This window comes from Opisthocomus hoazin, chromosome 2 (assembly GCF_030867145.1).
Source record: "Opisthocomus hoazin isolate bOpiHoa1 chromosome 2, bOpiHoa1.hap1, whole genome shotgun sequence".
Lineage (NCBI taxonomy): Eukaryota > Metazoa > Chordata > Aves > Opisthocomiformes > Opisthocomidae > Opisthocomus > Opisthocomus hoazin.
In genome coordinates, this window is record NC_134415.1 from 130001884 (window position 1) to 130029650 (window position 27767).

The 27767-nt window shown below is 45.3% G+C and overlaps 1 protein-coding gene across 2 annotated transcripts in view; it reads left to right on the top strand.

Moving 5' to 3' along the window:
- Positions 1-3365: 3365 nt before the first annotated feature.
- Positions 3366-27767, top strand: part of KIF13B (kinesin family member 13B) — a 144962-nt gene continuing 120560 nt past the window's right edge. Inside the window, exons 1-2 of one of the 2 annotated variants that reach the window (XM_075415039.1) lie at positions 3366-3417; positions 15474-15567. Coding sequence is in view for 1 of the 2 variants with exons in the window: in XM_075415038.1 (XP_075271153.1) it covers positions 3910-3964; positions 15474-15567 (149 nt within the window). In the remaining variant the exon portion in view is untranslated. Of the gene's footprint in view, positions 3418-3822; positions 3965-15473; positions 15568-27767 lie in introns of those variants that run through there. The other variant, XM_075415038.1, reaches the window with a different exon arrangement.

Sequence of the window (27767 nt, forward strand, 5' to 3'; positions counted from 1 at the left end):
TGATCAGCTCCTCTGTTTTAGTTTTCCAATGCCTGAATGATTTATGGGGAGAAACTAGGTCTACAGCAAATTCATAATTGATGCGTCTCTTTTGATACACACTCTAACAAATGAAAAAATGCATTTAAAATATGCTGGATTTGTTAGTTGTTACGGTTTCGCAGCAGACATCCAAAAGACTGTTATGTTTTCTGGCTTGCCCTGAGATGTGATTATATCTAGATGGTCTGAGATCTAAACCCTTTGCACTTTCATCTAGATGAAAACAAAAGCCAACTTCTTCCACCACGGCCTGGAGATACGCACACCCCAGGCATCGCAGTTACCTGGGACACATGAAATCATTTTTACTTGATTACTTCTAAACAAAATCAATCATATTTAGTCCCTTATAAAAAACGAGACGAAGGACCTGTTGCTCTCTCCTGCGCATCACTGCTTTAATCCCCGCTATGACCAGGTGGGTGTAGGAAGAACTGTGTCTTCTCAACCTGATGAAAATAGTGTTGCACTCAGAAACTCGATAAATGAATGGGAGGGACAAGTAATGCCTTCCCCCCCCCAGGATGTTTTGTTAATTAAATTAGCATTTAAATAGCCAGAGCTAATCTGGGAAGTCAGCCCCTCATTACAGTAACTAGGAAGGGGGAAAAGAGCCGGAGACAATTCCCTACAAGATGGGGTTAAGTTGGCGTTTCACAAACTATTTGCGCAGCCTGTCCCTCCCAAGTGAAAGCTGCCACCCCCCCCCCTTTCCTCCCAGCATAATTAGCATGTTCCAGTGCTGTGAATGGAAACAATATCCTCCCTCCAAGCTGTGCCCCTCCAGGGAGATGCTTCCCACAGACTGTGAAGCACTGAGCCAGGGAAAGGGCTTGTCGGGGAATTCACAGTGGGGTAATTACGCTGAGGTAGCTTGTGCCAGTGCAAGAGAAGTTGCATTACTGTAATTCATTGCAGGAGGCAGGGGCTGGCATAAAGGGACCGTCCAGAGGCAGGACCGCAGAGAGCCCTGAGAAGTTATTGCCCCCGCGCGCCTTCCCAGAGCCCCGGTAAAACCCAACGGCGAAGCCGAGGACGGTTTTGGAGCTCGAAGGATGCCTCCGTCTTTGAAGAAGTTTGCAGAAAGCAGCAACAATTAGATGGGAATCTGGTTTCTCTTTGGCAATTAGAACGGAAGGAAGCCTAAAAGGGTGATTTTTCAGATTTTGAAGCAAATTGTTCACTCTGAGTAGAAAACTGGAGCAAAGCTTGCAAGAATTGTATGCTTGCATTTGTCACTGTCCGTGTATACGGCACTGAAAACATGCTGGCACCTTTTGCTCAAGAATAAAAAGGTGGTCTGCAATCCTCTCTCCAAAGGACTTGCTGTTTAATTTTACCTAGCAGAGAGCGAGCAATGATAACTAATGCCGGAGGAGGAGATGGAGGAGGGAGGACTCTGAGGGTGATGGAGCACTGGAACAGGCTGCCCAAGGAGGTGGTGGAGTCTCCTTCTCTGGAGATATTCAAAACCCGCCTGGACAAGGTCCTCTACAACCTACTGTAGGTGACCCTGCTTCGGCAGGGGGTTGGACTAGATGACCCACGGAGGTCCCTTCCAACCCCTACCATTCTGTGATTCTGTGATTCTGTGACTGGATTCGGGTGACACCTGCTAACCCCAGCAGTATGCACATCTGGTGGGTTTCATCCCATTTATTTAAATCGGATTCCAGGTGACTCAACCTGACGTAACAAATCCCCCACCCTCTACTTGCTCCTTATCGTGCCCAGCTGTAGAGCGTGGGTTATATTTATCTCCATCGCCAAGTACTCGGTTTCAGAAAGCGTTGGTGCGGTTTGCTGAGGCCCCAGCTGGAAAATACCACAAGAAGTTCAAAGCCCGGTTTCATCCTGTAACTGGAGCCTTGAGTTCACAAGTGCAAGAACCAACTGTGCAGGCTGCAAGCGGGACGTCCCCTCTCCCAACACGGAGAGGGCACGGGGCTGAACCACGAGCATGGCACGCCAAAGAGCTGATGCTTTCTGCTGCTATGGATAAAAACTCCATTTTTATTTCAAGCTTTTGCCACCCTGCTTGCTGTGACCTGCTGTTATTTAAATTTTTTTAACTTGAAGACGTCTTCTCAACCCTCGCAAGATGCTCTGGCACTCCGCTGAAGAGCATGGACATTAATCCTGGTGTCACTGAAATGCCAACTTAATTTTTGCTTTCTCTCTGCCTTAACAGGATTTCTTCAGGTCAGCCAGGTGTGAAATGATAGATGTTGAACGCAACTCTTCTGGGCAAAAAGTGCTACCTTCTGAAATCTTCTCTCAAAACCGCTTAGTAATGTGATATTTATTTACTTCTGTCATAAAACCTCATTCGATGTTGAAGGGCCAAAGGATTACATTTCTGAATTTGGTTTTTCCCTGCCCTTGCTGAAATCCGGCCTTTCAAAACAACACAGAGATAATCCTTGTTCTGAAATAAAATCACAGAATCACAGAATAGTAGGGGCTGGAAGGGACCTCTGGGGATCCCCCAGGCCAACCCCCTGCTGAAGCAGGGTCACCCAGAGCAAGGGGCACAGCACCGCGGCCAGGCGGGGCTGGAATATCTCCAGAGAAGGAGACTCCACAGCCTCTCTGGGCAGCCTGGGCCAGGGCTCCGTCACCCTCAGAGGGAAGAATTTCTTCCTCGGGTTCAGCTGGAACTTCCCAGGCTTCAGTTTGTGCCCGTTGCCCCTTGTCCTGTCGCTGGGCACCACTAGAAAGAGTCTGGCCCCGTCCTCCTGACCCCCACCCTGTAGATATTTAGAGGCATTTCGAAGGTCCCCTCGCAGCCTTCTCTTCTCCAGGCTGAACAAGCCCAGCTCCCTCAGCCTCTCCTCGTAGGAGAGATGCTCCAGTCCCCTCCTCATCCTCGTAGCCCTCCTCTGGACTCTCTCCAGTAGCTCCTCATCTTTCTTGAACTGGTGAGCCCAAAAAAAAAAAAATAGCAGCTACAAGGGTTTTCAACCATGACCATTTAAATGAGAGTTTGGGTTTCTTTCTTTGCATTTTTGCATTATAGTTTCGTTCTCCGTCTTCGCAATCAGTAGCTGCGGTTGGGCAGTCGAGCCGTCTAACGGGGATAGATTGTAATGTGGCTCAAACCGCCTCCGGTGATTGCTGTTGAGCTCTGTTGGCGAGCCGCCTCCGCCATGCAAACCGCCACGGGCCCGTTCGTGACACCGCCCTGACGGAGAACCAGAGGTTGCTCCGCGAAGCCAGACCCGGTCATCATCGCAAGCCACGCTCCGTACGCTGGGTCACGGTTCACCGTCTTCAATGCGACGTGGTCTTTAAAGCGATTTCTGATGGGCAGAAGCCCCACAGACCGGTGAAGCAACGCCGCCTTGCTTTGCCTCTCCCAGAGCACGCCGTGAGGTGAGGATTTTCGGTCTCGGCGGTGCCAAATATCGCATTATTCCCCCCAGAAAAGGGCCCGAGGCGCTGGTGGGGAACGAGGTGTGATGGGGTTCGCCCGCAGCCACCTAGGGGATGAGCGGCCTGGCCTGGGATGACCCAGAGGCCTGCACCCCGTTGCCCCACACAACCCACAAACACCATTCGGGAGGACTACATATCCCAGCATGCAATGCTTCCGCTCCAGACAGGGACTGCGAGTTGGACTACATCTCCCAGCGTGCAGCGCGGCGGACGGCCGGGGGGGATGGGGAGCCAGCGTGTCGCGCTGCACGCCGGGAGCTGTAGTCCGGCCGGACGTTGGTCACGCACGGTGCCTCCCTCCCGCCGCCGCCGCCGCCGCCGCCGGTCTCACCCCCTCCCGCCCCGCATCTGCGCTCCTCCCCGCGCCGCTGCCGGGTGTCCCCTTCGCCGACGGAAGCCGAGGAGGGACGCGGGAGCCGGAGTGGAGCGATGGGGGACTCCAAAGTGAAGGTGGCGGTGCGCGTCCGCCCCATGAACCGGCGAGGTGAGACACCCCCCCCCCCCCCCAGCCCCTCAGGGAGTCGGGGGGTCTGTGAGGGGAGCGGGCGGGAGGCCGGGGGGTGCCTGTCCCATGGGTGTCTGTGGGGCGGCTGTGCCTGCGTGTGGCTCTGTGAGGGGTCTCTGGGGGCGGCTCTGCCTGTGTTTCCCGGCGCCGGGCCGCCTTGATAGGTGTATATATGTATTTATGTATTTATTATGCAGGCGTGTGTAGGCACAGGTAGGCTTGGGGGCGAAGCCGAGCCGCTCTCACGAAGCAGCTGGCTTCGCTCCCCTTTCCCGACAGTTTTTTTTTCCTTAAACCTCCCCAGTTTGATGGCTTTTTTTTTTTGGTGTTTGTTTCCCCCCCAACCCCAGGTACACCCCTCCCCACAACTCTCACACCTGTTTTCCAGCCGGGCTGTGCCCTGCTCCCCTGGGAGAGCTTTTCCTTCTTCCTCCTTTCTGAGGTTTGGGGCGGGGGGTAGAAAATGCCTCTCCTTCTATATTTTTTTTTTTTTTCCTCTGCTAATTCAGCCCCATAACCCCTCTTCTTATCCCTCGGTGACTGAGTGGGACGGAGTTAACCAGATGACAGAGGCACTGGAAGGACAAAAGAAATAAAAACAAACAAGGAAACGTGTAAGAGGAAGCGTGAATTGACAAGAGAAGATTTTTTTTTGTTGTTGTTGCACTGTTTTGGTTGGTTTTTTTCCCCCCTCAGCGAAACTTGCCTGAGGGTTATGTTAATCAGACCGTGGTCTGGGCATCTGTTTAAACGTTTATTACTTGTCTTAATTAGAAAAACTTGCTCTAGAGCATGAGGAAGCAAGTATGAAAAGGCAACTTTAGCCAAGGAATGGGAAGGTTAAGAAGGCAAAAACCCAAGAAACATGGCTTTTTCCCCCACATTCTCACAGAAGTATGCCAGTAATTCCTTTTGGGGAAAGGGAATGAAGTGAAGTCAGTTTAATAGCTGAAGCAAAAAGCGGGGTGGGGTGTAAAAGCCCTTTATCTTCCACGTGATCTGAAACAAAATAACTCTTTAATTCCTTTCAGTAAATAAGGAAGGAAAAAAAAAAAGGTTGAAAGTATTGAATACAGTATTTCCATATGTTTTAAAATAAAAGTAGGGGAATGTCAAACTGAGTTCACAAGGGCTCTAAAGTCCCACATCCAAAACAGAGGAGATAGAGTCGATGTCCTTATGGTCGGGTGGGTTGGGGACAATTGAGGGTGTTTTGACCAAAATCTGCATTTTGTTACATTTCAGATAGCAGTTCTCAAAACTGAGGGACCCTTCCCTGTGGAGACTTGCTGGGAAGAGATTGAGTGATAATGTGGAGGAGTTGGTGGGAGCTGGGATGGAAAGGAGCTGAAAGGTGGTGCCTTGTTTCAGTGGTGGACATGGGCTTGCCTCTTGCTTGTGTCCCTTTCCTGCCATAGGTCATTTCCTTGGCTGTAACCCAGACATATTCTGACTGTGGAGTGCTCTTTACCCCTGGGGTTATACAGTAATTCAGGCTGGAAGGGACCTCTGGAGGTCTCTAGTCCAACCCGCTGCTCAGAGCAAGTCAACTTAGATAAGGCTGCACAGAGCCTCGTTCAGTCAAGTTTTGAATCTCCGAGGATGAGCAATGCACCTCTCCCTCATGGCCTGTATTCTGTGTATGTTCAGCCCCAGTTTGTGCACCTGTCTGCAAGCTGTTTCCAGCTAGGGACTGAGTTCTGCAGAAAATACATGCGGGGAAGAAGTGGTGGAAGTAAAGAGGAAAAATGATGGAACATAATAGATTTAGAGCGGTGGATCTGTTTGAAGCTTCTGCCCTGCTGGGGAATATCCTAACACTGAGCTGCATGAATCTGGGAGAATAGGAGAATGTATCTTGTTATCAGAGGTGTTTTATTCTGTATAAATTTATACAGACCTGAACCGCACGTGGCTTGGCAGTCGGGGCGTACCTCCTCTCTCTAAGAACCGCTCTGCAGCTATTAAGCATCGTGTTCTTTTGTGAGTGATACCTAAATCCATGTAAGTCTAGCCTAGAAGATCGATGTCTTTTTTTTTCCCTAAAACACAGTCCAGATGTTTTGGTCAGTTCTAAACAGATACCTCCAAGCAATATTTCTGATACTACTAGAATTTATAGAGACAGTGATATGAAGCCTAGTGTTTTTCGTACCTACTAAATGTTAAATTTAAGAATTTGTGTAACTGACTTTCTGAAGAGTCATCCAGCTGTAAGACTTCTGTGCTTTGCTTTTTTAATAGGCTTTGAGGCAAGAGGTGGCTTTCTTGGAAGCGCTCTAACACGCACTTTGTTTAACTAGTATTTGTATGAAATTCTGGGGCTTTGGACGTGAAGCAAGTATTTGTTTTCTTCAGGATCATGAGTAATGTTCTTCCCTTCCCTCTGCACCGAAGGGCTTAAAGCTGCAAACCTGTCAGCGGGTTACAACTGTTGAAATTTAAGCTTTGAAATATTCTCAGTGTTTATTTGTGGTGGAGGTGGTTGTCTTTAGTGTTTGAATTATGCATTTCTTGAGGCAAGAGTTTATTAGGTTAATAAAAGTGGTATTCCTATTACTAATTTATACAGCTCATAAAAGTGTAAGAGGTTCCCTGCGTGCGTGTTGAAGGGATTTCTATAACAAATAGTTGATTATTCGTAGTCCTCACGTTTCAAGGTGATAGTATTGAGTGTTCATTCTCACGCGAAGGGGTAATCTATAAACTAAGTTTGTAGTATTAGTTTTTAGCAGTGAGGGGAGGTATTCGTAATTGTACTTGGGTTTCCCAAGTTTTTTTTGCATCTAGGTTGCTTCTTTGCATCTTGCTTCAAATTAGACCCCACTCCTACAAAGTGTGTATGGAAGCCACGCTTTTGTATGACTGCTGCTATTAACACGCTTGCAGCATCATGCCTAGAGCAGTAGGCTCAGCCAGGTAGCAAGAGTGACTTGGTTTTTTGCATGCTTTCTACTTTGCAAATTAGGGTCTCGATTAGCATGCTATTATGAATTAAACAATAGAGCACTGTTGTTACCGAAGACTCAGTCTTCTGTTTTCTTGGTTTTGTCACTCACGAAAGTATTTCCTAGTGCACTGCTTTTTCAGATGCCTTTTTGATAACAATCAGCAAGTTCTTTTTGCTGATGTATTTGAGAGTTGCAGTGGATTTCCTTTTACAAACACTGTCAGTGTTTGACTTCACTTAGCAGATACTCATTATATTGCAGGTAAACGCTGCGCAAACCTCAAGGCATACCATGAAGCAAAGCAAAAGACAGCTGGAGGCTTTTTAATTAAGATTTGTCTTACTGAGTATTTTGTTTTCAGGTGATGTTGGTGTACAAGCATCCCATAAGTACGCTGAAGTTCTTGTGTTCCTCTGTGCCTATGAATCAGTTCGGTGTAGTGTTAATTAAAATGTAACATCTTTTATCAGTACTAGAAGAATAAGGCTTACACCCAAGGGTATGGCTGATGACACCATAAGCCAGTCAAATCTGGTGCTGTTGTGTTGCTACATCTCACTTGGGTTAAGACTTTTCTGTTTGAACAAGAAAGGCAGGAAACTAACTGCAAAAAAATTACGCATTGAGTGCTTTGAATGAATTCATTGAGGAGCAATAGAAGCACGGGTGCTGGGGCTGGGCAGGGCGGGTGGGGGCATTACACAGCTCCGGCGGGGAGTGGGGCCGTGGCTGTGCCAGCTTGGGCTGAAGTTGTGGGACCACAGCCTGTGTCCTGGCAGCGCTGCCAGATCAAACTGTTTGTGGGACTGCGATGTAAAACCTAGGGCTTCTGGTTTAAACGGCTAGATTGCCTGTAAATACACATTCAGGTATCTTTTATGTTAATGTCTGTATTCATCCAGACTAGTTTCTCTGTTCAGACAGAGCTTTTGTGATAAAGATTCTGTCTCCAGTGCTTGTAAGGAAGGAATTTGCCTCTGTATCTGGGCAAGCTTCTGGCCATGGTGTTAGGTGCTAATTTTATGTCCTCCCACTCTTTGGAGGAGGCCGCATTTCCAGTCACTTGGAATGTTTTTGGGAAGGAGCTGGGACTTGTTTGTGTATTTTGGGGCTGGTGTTTTGTTTTGTTTTTTTTTTCCCCACTGGAGATTACAACAGAAACAGTTTATCTATAAATTGGAGTTTGTGCAAGCAGTTGTACAAGATCAATTATGGGATTAGAGTAGATGAAATGGCACCTGTTGTACCCTGATGGCAATGTGCAAAACACAACACTCTGCTTTCCCATTATCCTTGTCGTACATGAGTGCCTAGAGTTTGTAATATTTCCTGGTGACGGTTGATAACCCATAAAATAGTGTTTGTTGTGTGAGCAGGATTGGCCTAGAGATACGGTGACCAATGGGTAAAGCATGTAAGAGTTAGTGATTTGTCTTGCCTTCCTCAGTGAGGCAATGGGGTTTTAAGAACTCCTCCAGTGTTACAAGCTCACTCCCCACTGCCAAAGAGCCAGCGAAACTATCAGTCACTCAGAATCACAGAATAGTAGGGGTTGGAAGGGACCTCTGTGGGTCATCTAGTCCAACCCCCCTGCCGAAGCAGGGTCACCTACAGCAGGCTGCACAGGACCTTGTCCAGGCGGGTCTTGAATATCTCCAGAGAAGGAGACTCCACAACCTCCCTGGGCAGCCTGTTCCAGTGCTCCGTCACCCTCAGAGGGAAGAGGTTCTTCCTCATGTTCAGACGGAACTTCCTGTGCCTCAGTTTGTGCCCGTTGCCCCTTGTCCTGTCACTGGGCACCACTGAAAAGAGCTTGGCCCCATCCTCCTGACACCCACCCTTCAGATATTTGTAGGCATTTATAAGGTCCCCTCGCAGCCTTCCCTTCTTCAGGCTGAACAAGCCCAGCTCCCTCAACCTCTCCTCGTAGGGGAGATGCTCCAGTCCCCTCACCATCCTCGTAGCCCTCCGCTGGACTCTCTCCAGTAGCTCTTCATCTTTCTTGAACTGGGGAGCCCAGCACTGGACACAGTACTCCAGATGAGGCCTCACCAGGGCAGTGTAGAGGGGAAGGAGAACCTCCCTCCTCTTGCTGGCCACGCTCTTCTTGATGCACCCCAGGATCCCATTGGCTTTCTTGGCAGCCAGGGCACACTGCTGGCTCATGGTTAACCTCTCGTCCACCAGGACACCCAGGTCCCTCTCCACAGAGCTGCTCTCCAGCAGGTCCACCCCAAGCCTGTACTGGTGCATGAGGTTGTTCCTCCCCAGGTGCAGGACCCTGCATTTGCCTTTGTTGAACCTCATCAGGTTCCTCTCTGCCCAGCTTTCCAGCCTATCCAGGTCTCGCTGGATGGCAGCACAGCCTGCGGGGGTATCCACCACTCCTCCCAGTTTGGTGTCGTCAGCAAACTTGCTGAGGGTACATTCTAACTCTTCATCCAGGTCGTTGATGAAGTTAAACAAGACTGGGCCCAGTACTGACCCCTGGGGGACACCACTTGTTACCACTCCACTGGGGATGCCACAAAGGCAAACAATTCTTGTGCTAATTACATCTTTAGAGCTAGCCTGAAGTGCAGTATGAGATTACCTTGCCGCTCTGGTTTCACCTTTGCTTGCTCCTTCCGAAGTCGACAGAAGAGCAGATACACAGAGCGTGAATGGTTCTGCCTTGGCTTTTGGGTGGTTGGTGGCAGAGCAGACACTACTGCATCTCGTTCCTGTGAGGTCTGAAGTGTGAAACCAGGCAGCAGCACCCAGTTGGGTGTTGAACTTCCTCAGAGCTCTTTGCTGCATCAGAAAGTCACCAGACTGATTTAGCTACTTGGTTCTCCGTGAGCTGAGCAGCGCGTGCAGCGGCAGAACTGACTGTCGGTAAGGTTGATGTCCAGGTACACCGAGTGCCTTTGCTAGAGCCGTTTGGCGAGCTCTTTTCTTGCAGAAAATAAAACAGCAGAAGACAGAATACATTTTTTTACCATTTGGACAACGTAGTGTTAACATGCGAGGAGACCTTGCTTTCGTTCGGCGTGCTTGTGAGTCTGAGTTGGCTTACACCTCATCAGCAAGATTAGATAGCATTGTGTGCTCTTCCAGATGCGCTCATACATATTTAATGATCTTTAATTGCTGCACACTGAAAATTTTATGAATTATATTTACACAGTTCATATATAAATCAGGGAAGCTTGAAATATGCCTGAGTAGACTTCATGTTTGTAGGCTTAAGGGACAAGTCAAATTACTGTGGTTTTGTCCAGAATGTATCAGTTACTGTGTCTTATAATTAATGCCCTAAAAGTGCTAGTACACTATTTTTTTCCCCCATTTATGCTCTTAGCATTGTCATTCAGATGTAAGTTACGTTCACACTCTCTCCTATAGTCAGTTAGTTTTACCTTTATTTGTGTTGGCTTTTACATAGCAAAGGGCAAAGAGAAAAGTCACTCTAAGGCAACAAACAGTCAGGGAGGCTTGAGGACCTGTTGTGTTTGAAGTTGCTTTCAGATTTCTTTTTAAAACAAAAACAAAAAAATAAACAGCAGCTTCTTTTTTTAGATGGCATTCGTTTAATCTGTGTGATAAAGAAACGTCTAAATATTTTTAAGTTGCTGTTTAAACATTTTTCAGTGTTATTGCCATTTGCTTTTTGAGACCAAGAAAGGTACAAGAAAACAACTGCAATTTCTTACGCAATGCAATTGGAGGCTCGGGCCACAACATTCCAGTTCTAAACTTCAAGGGAATGTTAATCTCCTGAAAATCTACTGGCAATTTAAAATATAAAATTTCTGTTGTCTGTCTTTACAGGAGATTATTTTGAGCTTTTGTGTTTGGGGCCAGTTTTGGCTTATGAGCTTAGTAAATGCACTTTGAACCTTTCACATTTTATTTTTTATACTTCAGTTGGCTTTTCTGAAACTCCACGAGAGCAGCCGTGCTGGTTCCCAGTGGCATTGTCAAGCTCGTCCTTAGCTGTCAGTGCCCCTGCAGATGCCCTGAGCCTGGCAGTGGGACCAGGAGGAATCTGTCACAAATTTTATTCGACCTGAGTTACAACACCAGGCTCACATTTTTGTTTCTGTGGGGTTTAGGGTCAAATGGTGTTTGAAAGGGCTGAAATACTGTCGACCACCAGAAACTAATTTCTTAAATTGAAATCTGATGGAAAAATTTGTATGGAAATAGAGGCTCTTGATGAATTGAGAAATGCTTTCCCTTAGTTCATCTTACACAATGTGAAAAAATAGAGTGCATAGAGAGGAAAATGTGGAAATTCAAGTAAATTGTAGCAGACTTTTCGGCTACCATGGCTGTGATACTAAAAGCCGTTATGATGCCTGGTCATAAACCATTGGTTTAATAAATGGCAGCTAAACTTATTTACCATATCATCTTTCATGTTAAGATTATTTTGAACTGCTCTGTAAAAGCTGTCTATTAGGATCCTTTTGTTTGATTCTGAAATATCAGCTACCTTAAAGGTGGGACGATGTTTTAGGGCAGTGGCTGAACAAGCTTCAGTATCGCTGCGTGGTGGTTCAGAGGTTCTCCTTACGCCACCAAGGCAGCTGGGTTTGGCTCCGTACCCTGCGAAAGCGAGCGAGTTGGGTACATCGTTATCCAACCAGTGTCGTCATTAGCTGCAGCTGAGCTATGAAGACAGCTCCCTAACTGCTCCGAGAACGAAGGTGGAGGTTTCCCAGAGTTTATTTAAAATGTCTGACGCTTTCCAAAATACTTCTGCGCTCCCCTTCCTCCAGGATTCCCGTACGCTCGTTGTCTCTGCCCCAGACCTGTTTAGTACATTTTAAAGTTGCACCTTCGCTAGTGTTTCCTAGCACTGTTGTGGAAAATCTGCCGTGTCGAGTTTATGATTACCAGAAGCGTGACTGCTGTTACAGAGGGAACAGAAACTCCGATGTATTGTTGGGAATATACCAGCGCCGGCTGAGTCCACCACCATTGCACGCAGTGATTTGCTGCTCCTGGTTTGGCTTTTCCTGCTCTCTCTTGCCTACTGATTTTTCCACTCTGTTTGAAACGCACTGAATTTCTTTTATCAAAGAGCTTTATCAAGGGTTTTATCAAAGGCGTAGTCATTTAGGATTTACATGAGTGTGCTTTCAGCCTAGATCTGCATTGCTTGAATGCCAGTTTTTATTGTCTTAGAAGACTTCTGTGAGGAGTTGAAAAATCAAGGGGAATGGGAAGGGGAACGGCCTCCTTCAAGCCCCACCTTCCAGTTTGGCAAGTAAGATAAGTCATCCGAGAGACTCTCTGTGAGTAGCTGGAGTGCAGGACTGAACAATTATCCTTGCACTCAGCCCAGCTTTGCTGAACACTTCTATGGCTGTGAAATGTAAATGTGGAAAAGTGACTAAGATATGTGTTAGCCTTTTATTATGGACGTCACAGCGTGCTCACTCTGAAGCTATGAAAGAGGCTTTCGTTCCCTGCAATAAAGGTTTCTTGAGATGATGAGAGTTTGAGTTTGAAATTTTCAAAAAGCAATTAGCTGATTAGTTTCTTGATTTGATGAAGCACATGAGTAGTTGATTGTGTTTGCTTGGTAATGACTGAAGGTAGAAGCAGGTTAGCAACAACAATAGGTGAGATTTTAAATCCTGTTGAGCTACAAGATTTGTGCTGAATCTCCAAAGTTTGACAGTGAGCCACTTCTGTCATCTTTTCACTTCTCTTAGGTTTTGTGATGCCTGAAAAAAACCCAGCTGTGTAGCTGAAAGAAATTATGATACCAAGCCTTGACAAATGAGTCCTTACTACAAGATGAACTAATTGGTGGTTTTGGCTGTGCATGCTTATCATCTTATCTCGATGCGTCCTAATTTTGCTGCTTGTTCAGGGGCAGCAAGTACTCTGCTTACCTAGGAGATACTGAAACAGTAAAAGTAAGGGTGGAGTCCACCTCTGATCATGTCCAAAAAAGCAGGAAGATAATTTGTCCGTAAGGCTAACCTGCTTTTGTAATATTAAGGACTTAATGAGGTGAAAATTATGATGATAGATTTTCGGTAGTGGCTAATGTAAGATTCAACTCTCAACCTACCGGAAGCATTAAAGAAATCGGTCAAAGAACATGCTTTGTAATAAAGCCAGAATCTGTAGAAAGTGTATGATGTGCTATTAAAACAGAATTTCAACTATTTCTTCAGCTAAAAGGAGAGCTGCCATGTGAGTCTTTTGCCAAGGTAACTGAGATAAGTAGCCTTAAGGCTGTCTGGATACATGACTCGTCTTAGAGGCGGAATAGAACTTTTTCTTAGGGGTTTATTTCATGGGACACCGTGAGCTGATGTAGCAGTTCATGTCTGCTGGGAGAAGGTCTCACTCCTTTGCCTCTTCTTTTCCGCTCTGTAGAAGTCTGTCCACTTGTTTGCACGGCCTTTGACGTTCTTCAGAGCTTTCACTGGGCTGATAGAACTTTCTGTAGTGTCCGAATACATTCATTTTTCACGTTGGGTAGTTTTCTGCCATTGAAGTAACTTAGAGCAGCTTACAGAGGAGTCTGCTGAGCACAATAGTGTTGGAAGGTGAGCAGGAGGCACAGGGAGCCAGAAGGAAGGACCAAGACCTCCTTGTTTGGCAGTAGCTGTTAGGTTGGCTCACCACGTCTCCCGAACCCGCGCTGTCCCCTGTCTGCAGGGTGGCTAGGTGAGGGATTTTAACGTTACCTTTGTGATGACGATAATCCGGCAAGGTGTGTTGTACGTGATGAATTGGCTTTGAATCTTTCTTCTTTTGACTTGGACAGGACAGATGACTTTAAGGAACTCTTGGATCCTGTCTGTGTGCTTTCTTAAAGGTATTTCACAGAGAAATTTAATGAATACTAGCGAGACCTTGAGTTCACTGGGCAGTCATGAGTGCAAAACCTGCCGTCAGCGTTCTCTCTCAAGAGATGGATTAAAAAAGGTGATAGAGACCATACTGCTTATATACAGAGTGTGCATACCTTATGGTTTGCATAAGGGAGGTAGCATGTAAAAACCCTCTTCAGTAGTTGAGGAAAAGCAGGTCACTGCAATACAAAACGTTAATCACTAACCAGGTAGAGCAAGATAAAGTGGCTTGTCGGATATGGGATGTATGTATGTTCATATAAGCAAGCATGTGTTGCTTATTAATGATAGGTAAATTGACTTTCAGGGTGTGGAGAGAAATTAAAATAAACACTGGCTTCTGAAACTTGGCTGTGTCTGCTGCTACAAAAGCACGGTTGAACAACAGAGGAGTAGTTTTGTTCAGAAGGATTTCAGTTTCGTGTGACTGCCTGCTATGACCAATAATCCTGAGTTTTGGCTTTTTGTCGTGTTTCAAGCAGCAAAAGGCTATAACATTTGCTTCAAAAAATGTCAGTGAAAGAAACTTCCTCTTATTATGTTATTTAACAGCAGCAAGAAGTCTGCGAGGTGCTGTGCAATAATTAAGGTCTGCACTTTTTGCCCGGGAAATTTTCAGTCTGAGTTTAAGGTGCTGTGAGGTGAAAGAGCAAGTACGGATGACAAAGAAGGAAAGAGCAGAGACGAAGGAGGATGGGGATTATAATTAGCGTGATGAGGCAGGAGCACATTGTGGTGATTCAGCTGAGGTGTTGAACCCCGTGTAGAGGTTATTCAGCGCAGCCCCTCGTCATCGCAGCGTGTGAGGGCGTTGCAGGGTGCCTGCTGGGTGTGAGCAGTGCGTCATGTTTGTAGGTATCGGCACTCGGGTGCGCTTTCCAGGTTCGGTGTCGCAGCCTAAGGACGTAGGACTGGAGTTGTTTATGTGCGGGCCCCTAGATCGGTAGGCAGTGACTTTGGTTGCAAGTGGCTGCGTGCTTTTTTTTGTATCTGACTCCACTTGTCGTTGGGTGGATACCTTGGACGGTTGTCAGTGTTATCTGAAGCTTTCATTTTGTTTTCCCCGCCTCCACGGCTGAGAATTCTCCTACATTCCAATTACTCCTATTACTCATGGCGTATAGCCCATTGCTTAGCATCATTTGGGAGAGCTGGGCTTTCCAAGCCCTTCTCTACAGCACTCGCACCTAAATTATTTTTGATGGGACTTGAATTTCTCTGAGCAGGTGCCCTGGGACCGACAGCTGGCATGGCATGCTGCGGTATCACAGCAGTGGCCGGGGAAAATGTGCTGCAGATGGTAGGGGCAGCTTTCCCCTCCAAGGGTGAGAGGCATGGAGAGAGCAAGAAGAAGAGCCGTCAAAGTGGTACCATGCTTAACAGTTCTTTCCCCAGAAGAAATTTCATACTGCCTTGTATGTGCTGATTGTCCTTCAGTAAAACCTAAGTGCTCTTTCTTGTTTTGAAAAGAGTGCATGCTTTAAAGCTGGACAGGATCCATCCCACCAGAATATCTCTAGGAGTGGAATTTGGCAAGAGTCCTGTTTCTATTCTCTAGCTGATGGGTGGCTGTCAGACTGCATGAATAAATTTGGTGTCTGGAGGAAGTAATGGTGTACATAATCCTGGTGCTTTAGGAGCAGCACTTGACACTTTCTCATTTCTTTATAGAGCTTGATCTGCATACAAAATGTGTGGTGGATGTGGATGCAAACAAGGTTATTCTTCATCCTGTAAACACCAACCTTTCAAAAGGAGATGCCAGGTAAGATTTTTTGAATGAGGAAGGTCAGGTTTCATAAATTAAATATGAGGCTAACAACAAGGAAATGTAGGCCTTGATAGAGGGCTTTCTGTTTAAAAAATAATATAGATTTTTTCTGCAACGTAATTGCCATCATCTGTAAAATAAGGCTGATTTTACTGCGCTGGGAAGATGCTTTGAAATCCTAGTGCTTACTGCATTTGCTTGCTGCTCTGAACAATGTGTTAGCAATTAATGGGTCTGTGAACCGTTTCATTCTTCTCATGTGCAGTTATAGAACAGGAGAAATTTAAATCTGAAAACTGATTTGAACGGGGCACAGTTTGTCATTTTGGAATGAAATTAATTTTCACAATTATTTTCTCATAGTGGGCTTGTATTCGTTGTGTAAGAAGGGAATTAGGAACATGCTGGAGAGGGGTAGCTCTAGGAGTGTTTTGACAGTGGGACATTACATACATCAAATATTTTGAAAGGTAGCTAAGGGTAGGGACCGATTTATGTCGGAAACGCTATCAATTTGTTAAACGACTGTGAAAGTGAAAAGTCCTGTACTAATTGATAGGGTTAAGGTTGTGACTACTTAATTTATTGCTTGTTTGCAAGGGGAGAAAATGAAAAAATGTATGCATGAAACAATGTAACAGGTGAAGGAAAAGGCAAAACCCGTTACTGGACATTGCAGTCAATCATGATCTGTTTTCTGGGGGGAAAAAAAAATAGGAAGTGGTCTTAAGGGTGACAGAAATGAGAAAAAAAATCAGTTAAACACATAGAAGAGCTTTGTTTAAATGCAACATATCATAGCTTTTTCATGTAAAGCTGAACTGTATGTCAGTGGTCAGTAGAAGTATTCTTTACCTAATCTCTGAGAATTTAAACTCCTCAAATCCAAGTGGTAGTAAATGGAAAAGCAAAGAGATCATCAGGCGTGATATGTACTTGCGGTTGTCATCAGCTGAAAGACTTATTACAGGCTGCGGGACTGGAGCTGTGAAAAGTTAGTTAAAATCAACCAGGCTGTGTGTGGTGGGATGTTTTTGTTTGTATCAATATCTGTCTCCTCCAGAAACACGTGTATTGTTTAGCTGCCAAATACCTGTGGTGATTTGAGCCTTTGAAACTGCTAAAAATGGCAGGAAATGGAGATTCTCAGAAGCCTCGTCAGCCAGAGCAGTATTGAGAATGTTATTCATAGTTTCTCTAAAGCATGGCAACCAGTTGAATGCTGCATAGTTTATGCTCCCTAATATACGTTTAAAAAAATGTTCATACCACAGCCCTGGGAGAACAAATCGTGCAAATTGTGTCCCCTGGCAAGGGAGGAATCGGTTGGCAATTGCGCTGACGTCCCAGGCAAGATGGTGAGCCAAGTGTGAGAAACCAGCGTGCCAGACCGAAGAATACTTCATTTGCATTTTCACAAATACCCATTGCTAATCTAAGCAGGAAGCATAGTAAATTTATATGGGGTGGTTTAACAGAAGAGGGAAAAGTGGAAGCCCATTAACTGTGCTAAGGATTTGCCTGCAAACAGCGAGACAACATATCTCGAAGCTAGCTGGAGTGGTGAGGATTTGGAACAGCGTCCTATCTAGCCTGCAGTCCCCTTGAGAGAGGCTGCCACTAAATTGTCTTGGCTTCTGCAGCTCCGTCAGAGGAATCTTAAATATCAGCTCAGGGAAGAGGTTAATTTTAGTTACAGTTATTCCAAGTTTGGCGGTTAATTTATGCTCAGGTTCTGCTTCTGTTTCCAAATGCACGGTCGACAGCTTTGTCTTGTGCTAGAAAGTCATTCGTTTTGATTTCAGACTAATCTAGTGTCTAAAGTGAACTGGAGGAATTCTGGCAAACCTAGAGGGCTTTTAATTAAACAAAGAAGAGTAAATAATATTGTAAATACACTCTTTAGATGCTTGCAAAGGAGTAGAAGTTTGAAAATCTCAAGAACTTTGCTACATTTCTCATTGAGATGCCAGGGTCAGTTTAGGAACTGGGAAGAGAATTTTAGAAACAGAAATCTCTGCTGTCACATCACCACTTATCATGACTCAGCCGTGCTCCGGCGTGGAGTGACACTTGGAAAAACAACTGATGACTTTTGGAAATGTGCATGTTTTTCCTTTCTGGTAGAAACCGAGTCTGGGAGGTGGGTAGGTGTAAATAAATAGTTTGATGGGTGAATTAGCCTCTGTCACAGTTACACGTGTTTGTCCTGTTCCCCCAAGGTGGTCCTCGCAGGCCAGAGATCTACATAATGTGTGTGTCCATCTGCAGAAAATCTCTGCCAGTCAGATCAGTTAAAATGGAAAATACCTGACATACTGGTTTCAGTGGTCTCCGAGTTGCAGAGGAGAAGCTCTCTTTGGAGTTCCTAAGCGATACACCCACCTCTCCTTCTGATTTCCTATGGGACATGGGAAGGAATCTGTACAGAAAAAGTCAGAAATGTCCACTCTGTGTACTCCATATTTTGACAGGTGCCCAACTTAAGGTGTGTGGGCCCTGGCTTTCGGAGATAGCTAATTGAGTTGATGTAATTGCCACTGAAACATGTTCAGGTCTTCAGAAAAACAGCGTCTCTAGCTGTTTCAAATTTTGCATTAAAAATCAAGGAGTGTTTTGAAAATCCGAGTGATAACTGATTGACCTCACTTTCTCCTGTGTCTGCAATGTGAATATGTTATTTACACATTTCTCTAGAGTCTTGAAGATTAATAATGTGTCTTTTCATACGAATTAAAAAATCTAGCATCCTCCTGTTAGTTATTCCTTAACCAAGAAATGACCTTTCCCAAGATAAAAGAAATGCAGCAGTTATTGAGCAATCCTTGATAGTGCTGTGCAGGTTTCAGTAATCTGATTGCGTACAAAAGCTCAATTTTAACATCTATCAGATGACCTCCAGGCTGGGTGGGCTTTGTTACTAACCTCAGGCTACTGGGGGGCGAGCGGTGGTATCTGGTATTAAAATGAAAATTATGCTGTGTGAAAATGGTCAACCTTTTCTTTAGTTGCTTTCACGAAATTAGGTGCTGCCGAGCCTTGTGTTTTGTCACAGATTTCCCAGAGTGACCCCTTTAAATCAAAATCTCGAGGACCTGCGAACCTCCAGGGATTTGCTGTGGATGAACAGTGGCGTTAGCGTGACTTGTCGACTCTTTTCTTTGTCTGACGTAGCTGTCTGCTCTCTCTGTTGTAAAGGTCAAGGCTCAAGTTCCTTTATCGGGATTTACTGCCTGCTGCAAAGATTACTCATAACATTATTACCTGGTGGCTAGGGCTTGAAGGAGGGTGTGAACTCATTTGGATTGAAGTGAATAGATAAGTCCTAGGCAACAATTGGAATGTTTATAGGAATTAATTTTTTGGAAAACCTCCAAATAGACTCTAATTATTCTAGGTTCCTTTGTAGCTTTTTTTTTTCAACTGTCAGTTTGCTTGTGCTGTCATTTTACATTTCCCAAACAAGACCTATTAAAAAGACTTAATTATTGTTTTTGACAGGTCAGACAAAGGAGTTTTATTATATTATATACATAACTGTAATTGATGTGTAACTGATACAAGCTCAGACATCGGTTGTGTGTTAGTCTGGCACAGGCCTAGGAATGAGCCATGATGTTTGTAAAACAAAGCATTTATTAAATCTGCCCAACAAACCACCTTTGAGCCGTTTGATTGGGAGAATATGCTTAAAAATGAAAGGAGCGCTGATTTGTGAGTGCTTTTGTCGCAGTTCATGGTTTGTAGAGGCTTTCCCTCTTGTTTTGCAGAACAGAGAGATTCCAAAGACTGGCACAGGGTAAACACTATTCCAGGAGAAGAGTGCAGCTAGCTGAAGCTGACAAGTGTGTTAAACCAGGCTGGGTTTTTCCTTTTCAGCTGTTGTAATATCTCTATAGTGCTTTGTAATAGATATTCAATAACTGAGTATCTTTTTAAAAATACTTATAAAGTGGTTTGCTTTTAAGGTATGTGTTCCTGGATTTAAACCACTTTACTTTTGTATATCCACACAGACAACAGTTTTGCTCATGGAGTTGTGATACTTAAACTCAATTTGATTGTTTTCTGAGGAGTTCTGGAAGCTGAGCAGGGGCATACTGTTGTCTTAGACTTGAGGATTTTTGTGGCGTTGCAACATCTCAGTTCGATGATGTCTGCTTTGAGGAACTGGATGAAGCCCAAGTATATTTTACTTATAAAGGAATACTTCTGCAAGATTCTTCTATCACTCCAACTCCCATTTTCTTTCTGAGACAAATGACAGCCCTGAAAAAAGGTTATGGGGAGAAATAATTCTGGACTACTTTCCTTGTAATTGAAATAGGGTCATCTTTCAGAGTTGTAGGTAAAATGATGCTTCCCTTGTCATGGGTACTACTACTAATACTCCCAAAGAGAAATCTCTTCTGTAATAAATTTAAAGATTGTTGAGAGAATAAAACCAGTACTCACAGAATTTAGTGAAAAAGAACAATAAAAAAAAAAAATCCTGCTTATGCAGTAAGTAGGTAATGCTGCTGATTTCAGATGTGTGATGGACTTTAGGCAGCAGTTAGGTTGAAATAAATGGCCCAGTGTGTTAAAACTTTCCATAGTTTGTCTTCATATTAAAGCTTTTTTTCCTTTTATAATGCTGAAGAACCTTTCCATTCTTTTGAAGCAGAAATTAAGATTAGGACCAAGGCAGATGGAATGCTGTCAAAGATGTAGCTGTTGAAAAAAATAGTACCGGAAAACAATGATCAGGGATTCTCAAGGACCAAGTGACATTAGTTCACTCATTTTGAAGGGTAACGTGTGAAGTGGGTGAATGGTAACAAGCACATGCAATATCTAAATTTTTAAAAATTAGGAGGATTGGAAGGGCTTACTAATTGTAGAACACTACTGCTGTGGTCCTGGGAATTAAGACTTATCTGTTGAGCCAAGCTTTGTGTTCTGCTCTAATGGGAAAGCTTACACAATGCCTAGGTATTTTGATAAATGGTATAATAAAAATAATGTTAAATATTTGTTGAAGTGCCCAGAGCTTTTGCCAAGCTCAGAAAGTGTATTTAGAACCAAATGTGATCTTACCAGATTCTGTTTTCACCTATTCTTTGCTCAGTTACTAATAACTAGAATACAGGGTTTGTGCGAGCCCACGCCAGCGCGCTCTGCCCGCTCTCCGTTAGCCGGAGATCTTGCGGTGGTGGTGCCCGACGTGGGGTCAGCACCACGGAGCGTGCTGACAGCACGATGAGCTCCTGCTTGGCACAGCCTGAGCAGTTCTACAGTATTTGGGCTGCACGGAGCACAGGTGAAGCTGGCTTTCATCCGGCTGTGATGAGCGTGTGACACTGCAGCGTGACTCGAGAACTTGGCTTAGAGCTGGCTAAAAGCTGAAAATAAGTCACGGCTTATCAGCTCTTGCTGTGTGGAGTATTACAGATCTTGTGCTCTAGTGATGGAAGTGGAAAATGCTAATCTTTGTGTAGCTGACTACATGGGAAGTACCCAAATAGTGAGGTGGTAAAACTTGCACATAAATTGATTTCTTCTGCAAAAATTTTAAATAGGGAGTGTGGTGGTTGGGGAAAATATACATTAGCTAGTGAAAAACTTGCATTAACCAATTATAAATAAATAATCTCTTTGTGACATGAAGAACCATATATATATTACTTGTAGAGTTTGCTAAAATACAATATATGTGTAGAATCGTAGGCAAAAATCCCAGTTAAAGGAAGATTTAGCAAAAGTTGAAGATGTCATGATCCTGTTTATCTAGGCTATAGTACCTTACAATTTTTGCACGATTAATCGAGCCTCCTCACATCTTCCGGAACAGCATGAGTGTCCTAGAGAGGAAACACTGAGGTGATTGTATCGGCGTTGTTGTATATGTGTGTATAAATATGAACTGGAAAAGCTGACTGGTAGGAGTAACCAGGAAGACTTTGACTTTTAAAAATAATATGTGATAGCAGGAGCACATAGGGGTGCACACTTTACTACTACTGCCTTAGGAAACAATGTGCATAATCAGAAAATGAGGAAAATGTAAAAGGCAGTGCTATATATGGAATTAATCCGGAGAACCCCTCGCCCCAAGAACACAGTGAGAGGCAGCTACTGGTATATAGACATGGAAGAATGCGCATGCGTTCTTGAAAATACACCAGGATCCTGCCTGATGTTAGGAAAGAACCGCCTGAAGCGCTGCCTCACCTTAGGCAGTGTTTTATGTGTGTGTCTCCAGTTCACACATTTTACTCAGAAGTACCAGCTGTTGGGCACAGCCAGAAATTGAGTATTGAGCTTGGTGGGCCACTTGCACAGAATCATAAAATGGTTTGGGTTGGAAGGGACCTTAAAGCTCATCTGGTTCCGACCCGCCTGCCATCAGCAGGGACATCTTCCACCAGCCCAGGGTGCTCAGAGCTCCATCCAGCCTGGCCTTGAACACTGCCAGGGAGGGGGCAGCCATAGCTTCTCTGGGCAACCTGGGCCAGGGCCTCACCACCCTCACGGTGAGGAATTTTTTCCTAATATCTCATCTAAATCTGCCCTCTTTTAGTTTAGAGCCGTTCCCCCTTGTCCTATCACTACCCACCCTTGTGAAAAGCCCCTCTCCATCCTTCCTGTAGCCCCTTCAGGTACTGGCAGCTGCTCTAAGGTCACCCCGCAGCCTTCTCTTCTCCAGGCTGAACAGCCCCAACTCCCTCAGCCTGTCCTCGGAGGAGAGGTGCTCCAGCCCTCGGATCATCTTTGTGGCCTCCTCTGGACCCGCTCCAACATATCCATGTCCTTCTTATGTTGGGGGCTCCAGAGCTGGACGCAGGACTCCAGGTGGGGTCTGACGAGAGCGAAGTAAAGGGGCAGAATCCCCTCCCTCACCCTGCTGGCCACGCTGCTCTGGATGCAGCCCGGGACACGGTCGGCTTTCTGGGCTGCAAGTGCACATTGCTGGCTCATGTTGAGCTTCTCGTCCACCAGTACCCCCAAGTCCTTCTCCTCAGGGCTGCTCTCGAGCCACCCCCTGCCCAGCCTGTGCTTGTGTTTGAGATTGCCCCGACCCACGTGCAGGACCCTGCACTTGGCCTTGTTGAACTTCCTGCGGTTCACGCAGGCCCACCTCTCCAGCCTGTCCAGGCCCCTCTGAATGTGATCCCTTCCCTCCGGCGTGTCAGCCACACCGCACAGCTTGGTGTCGTCGGCAAACTGGCTGAGGGTGCATGATGTGATACGGTTGCTGTTTGACAGCAAAGCAATTTAAAGGATCAGATATAATTGTCTTTGGAGAGGGGTGAAAACGAATTGCATTGCATGTGCCTTTGCTTTTCTGTATCTTTCCCAGCATTGCATTAATTCCCGCTGTGTTAAATTGGCTGGGATAGGAACAATTCAGAATAGAATGGGAATGTGTGGAAACAACCCGCAGTGCATCGCTGGCTGTGTTACCTCCTTACACGGCGGGGGAATGGCTTGCTATGCGGGTAAGGGTTCATACTGAGGCACAAAACTCTTAACGGAGAATGAAATTTCTAGGTTAGATGTTAGTTCAGCTTTGTCTTGCAGGGAACAGATTTATGCAACGTTTCATAATGCAGAAATGTTCCAGGAAGTCGTGGGGGGAGGGAGAGAGCGTGTTTGTATTCCCGAGACCGACAGCTGATGTCCAGCAGAAGGGGAAGCCTGCCTCTCTCCACATCCACGCTGGTGTCTGGTGGGCGCCGAGCAGCTCGCAGGAAACTCCTGTTTGCGAAAACAGCGCTAGGAGATTTTCCTGTATTGCCGACTTCGCCTGTACAGCTCCGTTGCACCTCTGTATGGAACTCTCACTTCAGGCACGGCCTTGTTCTGTAAATCGATGATTGTTTCTGATGAGCTCCCTCAAGTACGTATTGCTGTGTATTTGTTGATCAGGTTACTGAACAGCCTAAATAAGTTAGAAGAGGGGAGGAAAAACAAGCCTCAACTAAATGGACAGAGTCATTAAAATGGGTGAGTGAAATTATGGTAAAACCATTGCTTTTTCAGTCAATTATCAGAGTTTATTTTCTAGGAAGCCGTATTTAACCTATATGATGGACCACACTCCGTACACGTGTGTTAGAGCTAGACGGCATCCAGCTGCCACTCATCTACATTGTACTGAAAAATGTCTTCTGATATAAAAGTTATGTGTCTAAATACTTCTGATGAGTTGCTGCGGTACCTAGACTACATTTTCTTTATTAAAAGTTTGGACGTCATTTGTTGGTCCTGGAAAAATCTTAAATCAGAGAGGAGTTCACAGAATCACAGAATGTTAGGGTTTGGCAGGGACCTCTGTGGGTCATCCAGTCCAACCCTCGCGCCAAAGCAGGGTCACCTACAGCAGGCTGCACAGGACCTTGTCCAGGCAGGTCTTGAATATCTCCAGAGAAGAAGACTCCATAACCTCCCTGGGCAGCCTGTTCCAGTGCTCCATCACCCTCAGAGGGAAGAAGTTCTTCCTCATGTTCAGAGGGAACTTCCCAGGCTTCAGTTTGTGCCCGTTGTCCCTTGTCCTGTCGCTGGGCACCACTGGAAAGAGTTTGGCCCCATCCTCCTGACACCCACCCTTCAGGTATTTAGAGGCATTTCGAAGGTCCCCTCTCAGCCTTCTCTTCTCCAGGCTGAACAAGCCCAGCTCCCTCAGCCTCTCCTCGTAGGAGAGATGCTCCAGTCCCCTCACCATCCTCGTAGCCCTCGTAGTTGAGACAGCCAGAGGATGGAGACGGTTTCTTGAGGGCTGGAGGGCTAGCAGACAAGGGTCTGTTACCGTGCACCTCCTGAGTCTTCAGCTGCACAAGGAGGGGTTGTGTTGCACAAGGATTTTTGTATGGCAAGCATTCAGCTCCTTATCTTGTGCAAACTTGAGAAGTAGGAGTTCTGCCAGGAGAGAAGGTGGTTGCTGCACTTCACGTTGTGCTTTTGAGGAAGTGTATTTGCTACAACTCACATGCTTTGACTTGAGTAAAAGCGAAAACGCGAGGAAGAAATCCTCCACAAATTCTTGTCACGGACAAAAAAGTTAACAAAAGTTTGAACTGTGCTTGTGTGTGTCAGTGTGCTTAAGAAAGAGCTGTATCCTATTTTGTATTGCTTAAGAAAATAAAACAATGAGACTTGGTTAATATTTTATAGACAGTTCCTGTCCCACACCTATTTACTTCTACCTTTTTTTTATGGCTAACATAGCCATAGCAAATTAGAATTATCTGTTATTTATAAACTCTGTGTCCGTGTTGTAAGTGAAAACCGCTTTTAACATGAGCCACGTCCTCCTGGAATGAGAGCTGGGTGGCTGTGCCGCTGCTAGAAATCATCCTTGGCCACTTTAGGTTCCTTAGCTGAGCACAGAAACATAGCATGGCTTGGGTTGGAAGGGACCTTGCAGACCATCTCATTGCAAACCACCTGCCAGGGGCAGGGACATCTTCCACCAGACCAGGTTGCTCAGAGCTCCATCCAGCCTGGCCTTGAACACTGCCAGGGAGGGGGCAGCCACAGCTTCTCTGGGCAACCTGGGCCAGGGCCTCACCACCCTCATGAGGAAGAATTTCTTCCTAATCTCTAATCTAAACCTACTGTCTTTGAGTTTAAAACCATCACCCCTTGTCCTGTCACAACAGGGCCTGCTAAAAAGCCTGTCTCCATCTTCGCTGTAGGCCTGCTTTAAATACTGGTAGGCCGCAGTAAGGTCTCCCTGGAGCCTTCTCTTCCCCAGGCTGAGCAGCCCCAGCTCTCCCAGCCTTTCCCCCCCAGCAGAGGGGTTCCAGCCCTCAGATCATTGCTGGGGCCTCCTCTGGCCCCGCTCCCACAGCTCCAGCTCTGTCCTGTGCTGAGGGCTCCAGAGCTGGACGCAGGGCTCCTGGGGGGTCTCAGCAGAGCAGGGCAGAGGGGCAGAATCCCCTCCGTCGCCCTGTGCCCACGCTGCTGGGGTTGCAGCCCAGGGCACACTGTTGGGTCATGCTGAGCTTCTCATCAACTAACACCCCCAAGTCCTTCTCCTTAGGGCTGCTCTTCATCCATTCATCCCCAGCCTGTATTGATACTGGGGGCTGCCCCGACCCATGTTCAGTGCATTACACTTGGCCTTATTGAACCTCATGAGATTCACGCAGGCCCACCTCTCAAGCCTGTCCAGGTCCTTCTGGATGCCATCCCTTCCCTCCAGCATGTAGACCACACCACTCAGCTTAGTGTCATTGGCAAACTTGCTGAGGGTGCACTCAATCCTGCTGTCCATGTTGCTGACAAAGATGTTAAACAGTGCTGGTCCCAGTACTGACCTCTGAGGAACACCACTCGTCACCCGTCTCCACTTGGACATTGAGCCCTTGACCGCAGCTGCTGGAGTGCAACCATGCAGCCAATTTCTTATCCACTGAGTGGATCAGAAAACATGAAAGAACCCTTTTTTGATTTTGCTGCTCTCTGGCCAAGTCTGTAATAACCTGCTGTAGTTGAGGGAAAGAGTAAAGATCAGAGATGAAGAATTAATTTGAGTCACATGTCATGTGATCTCAAGTACAACCTTCAGCTTGTGTTTTGTGGATTCCTAACCTCTGGTACTTTTTCTTCTTTAAAATTAATACATTTGTAAAGTACCTGCAACCTTAATCCTTCATTAAATTGAAGGCTTTTAATAAACTATGTAATCTAGCAGCAAGTTCTGGAGTACCCTTAAGATTGTTGACCTGCTTGCAGACAGTGTTTGGAGGTTGGTGGTGATAGTTGCTAAGCAGCCTGTCCTTCATGCAAACTTCTCAGGGGTTGGCAAAGGCTTCTGATTGTGAGTTATCTGAGGAGTGGACTTCTGCTGCAAATAGAAAGTAATTTGTAGTCCCTTCCCATCGCAAAGTGATATCAGCAGTAAGACCAGTTCCCAGAGGTTAAAAAAACCCAAACAGAACACCAAAAAAACACCAAACCACAAACCAAAACCAAAAATCCCCTCTTGGTGGCATATTGAAGCTGTAAGAATGAACTTGTTAGAGTGGAATGTAGCTTTTATTTAAATCTCTAGCAATTTTGAGAGAACTGTCAACAGTTTTGTTTTGAAAGCTAGGCTATATCTGAAGCTTAGAATAACCTTCAAGGAGACCGTGATGCGTTAATTGTTTTCTTGACTTGTTAAATCCACAAAGGGACAAATCCATTTGCTTTAAGAAGAGTCAGCTGGAATTTGGCTCAGTGTCAGTCTTGTTCTGGATTTCGGTTTCAGTGGAATTAGGATTTGACCCAGTGTTTTCCAATCTAGCCCAATGGCTTTTTTGACTTTGCTGCAGTGCAGGTTTATCTCTTAGGAAAATAATTTAAAAAGTCATAACATTTGGTTTGATGGTAGTATTTCTTTGAAATGGTAGAAATCAAGTCAAAACTCCATTTGAATGTATGAAAATAAGGAAATAACACTAACAGATTACCCTGTGCTGTTCTGACAGCATGAACCAAACAAAACACTGGATAGGTAATGAATGCTGAGCTTAAAGTTTGAAATATTTGTTTCCTATGTTGATCTAATACCTTAACAGAAGACTTCAAGGCTTTAAAGTAGATTTCCTGTTAACAAAACAAATTAAGAAATATAGGGCCTGACCTAGTGGCCATAAATTGAGGAGAGAAGTGAACAAGGATGGGGGAGCGAGCTTGATCTTATGATTTGCCTTCAGTATTCTGAGTAAATGTTGCAGCTTTGAGCGCTTATGTGAAATTATTCCATCTTAATTTTCAATTCTTAAATAATGACGCTTCATGACGTAAGACTATAAAATGGATTTAGCGGTCAGAATGGTGTGGAATAATACTCCTGTAGGCTGAAGGATTATTTCAGTGGCTGGAGCCGCTGGGTGCTGTGGAAGGTGATAGATGCAGTTCAGGATAGCTTTTAAAACCTCAGCGTTGGAAAGTATTTGGAGTATCAGCAAATACCTAGCACCTTCAGTGAGATTTCCTGCCTGTCAAGTCAGTTTGTATCAATTTTAAGAACAGATCTTAAATGTATGTATAAAATATATATTAAAAATATATATAAAATTAGTCTGTTAAACTTCTTCACTGCATTCAATTGATTTTATGCCTACCAATCTTTTGAGATTAAACTCCAGAATTTTCATCTCAGATTAATATGAAATCAGAAAAAGATGTGAGAGGGTATTTCTTGCCATCCAACGTGGTTG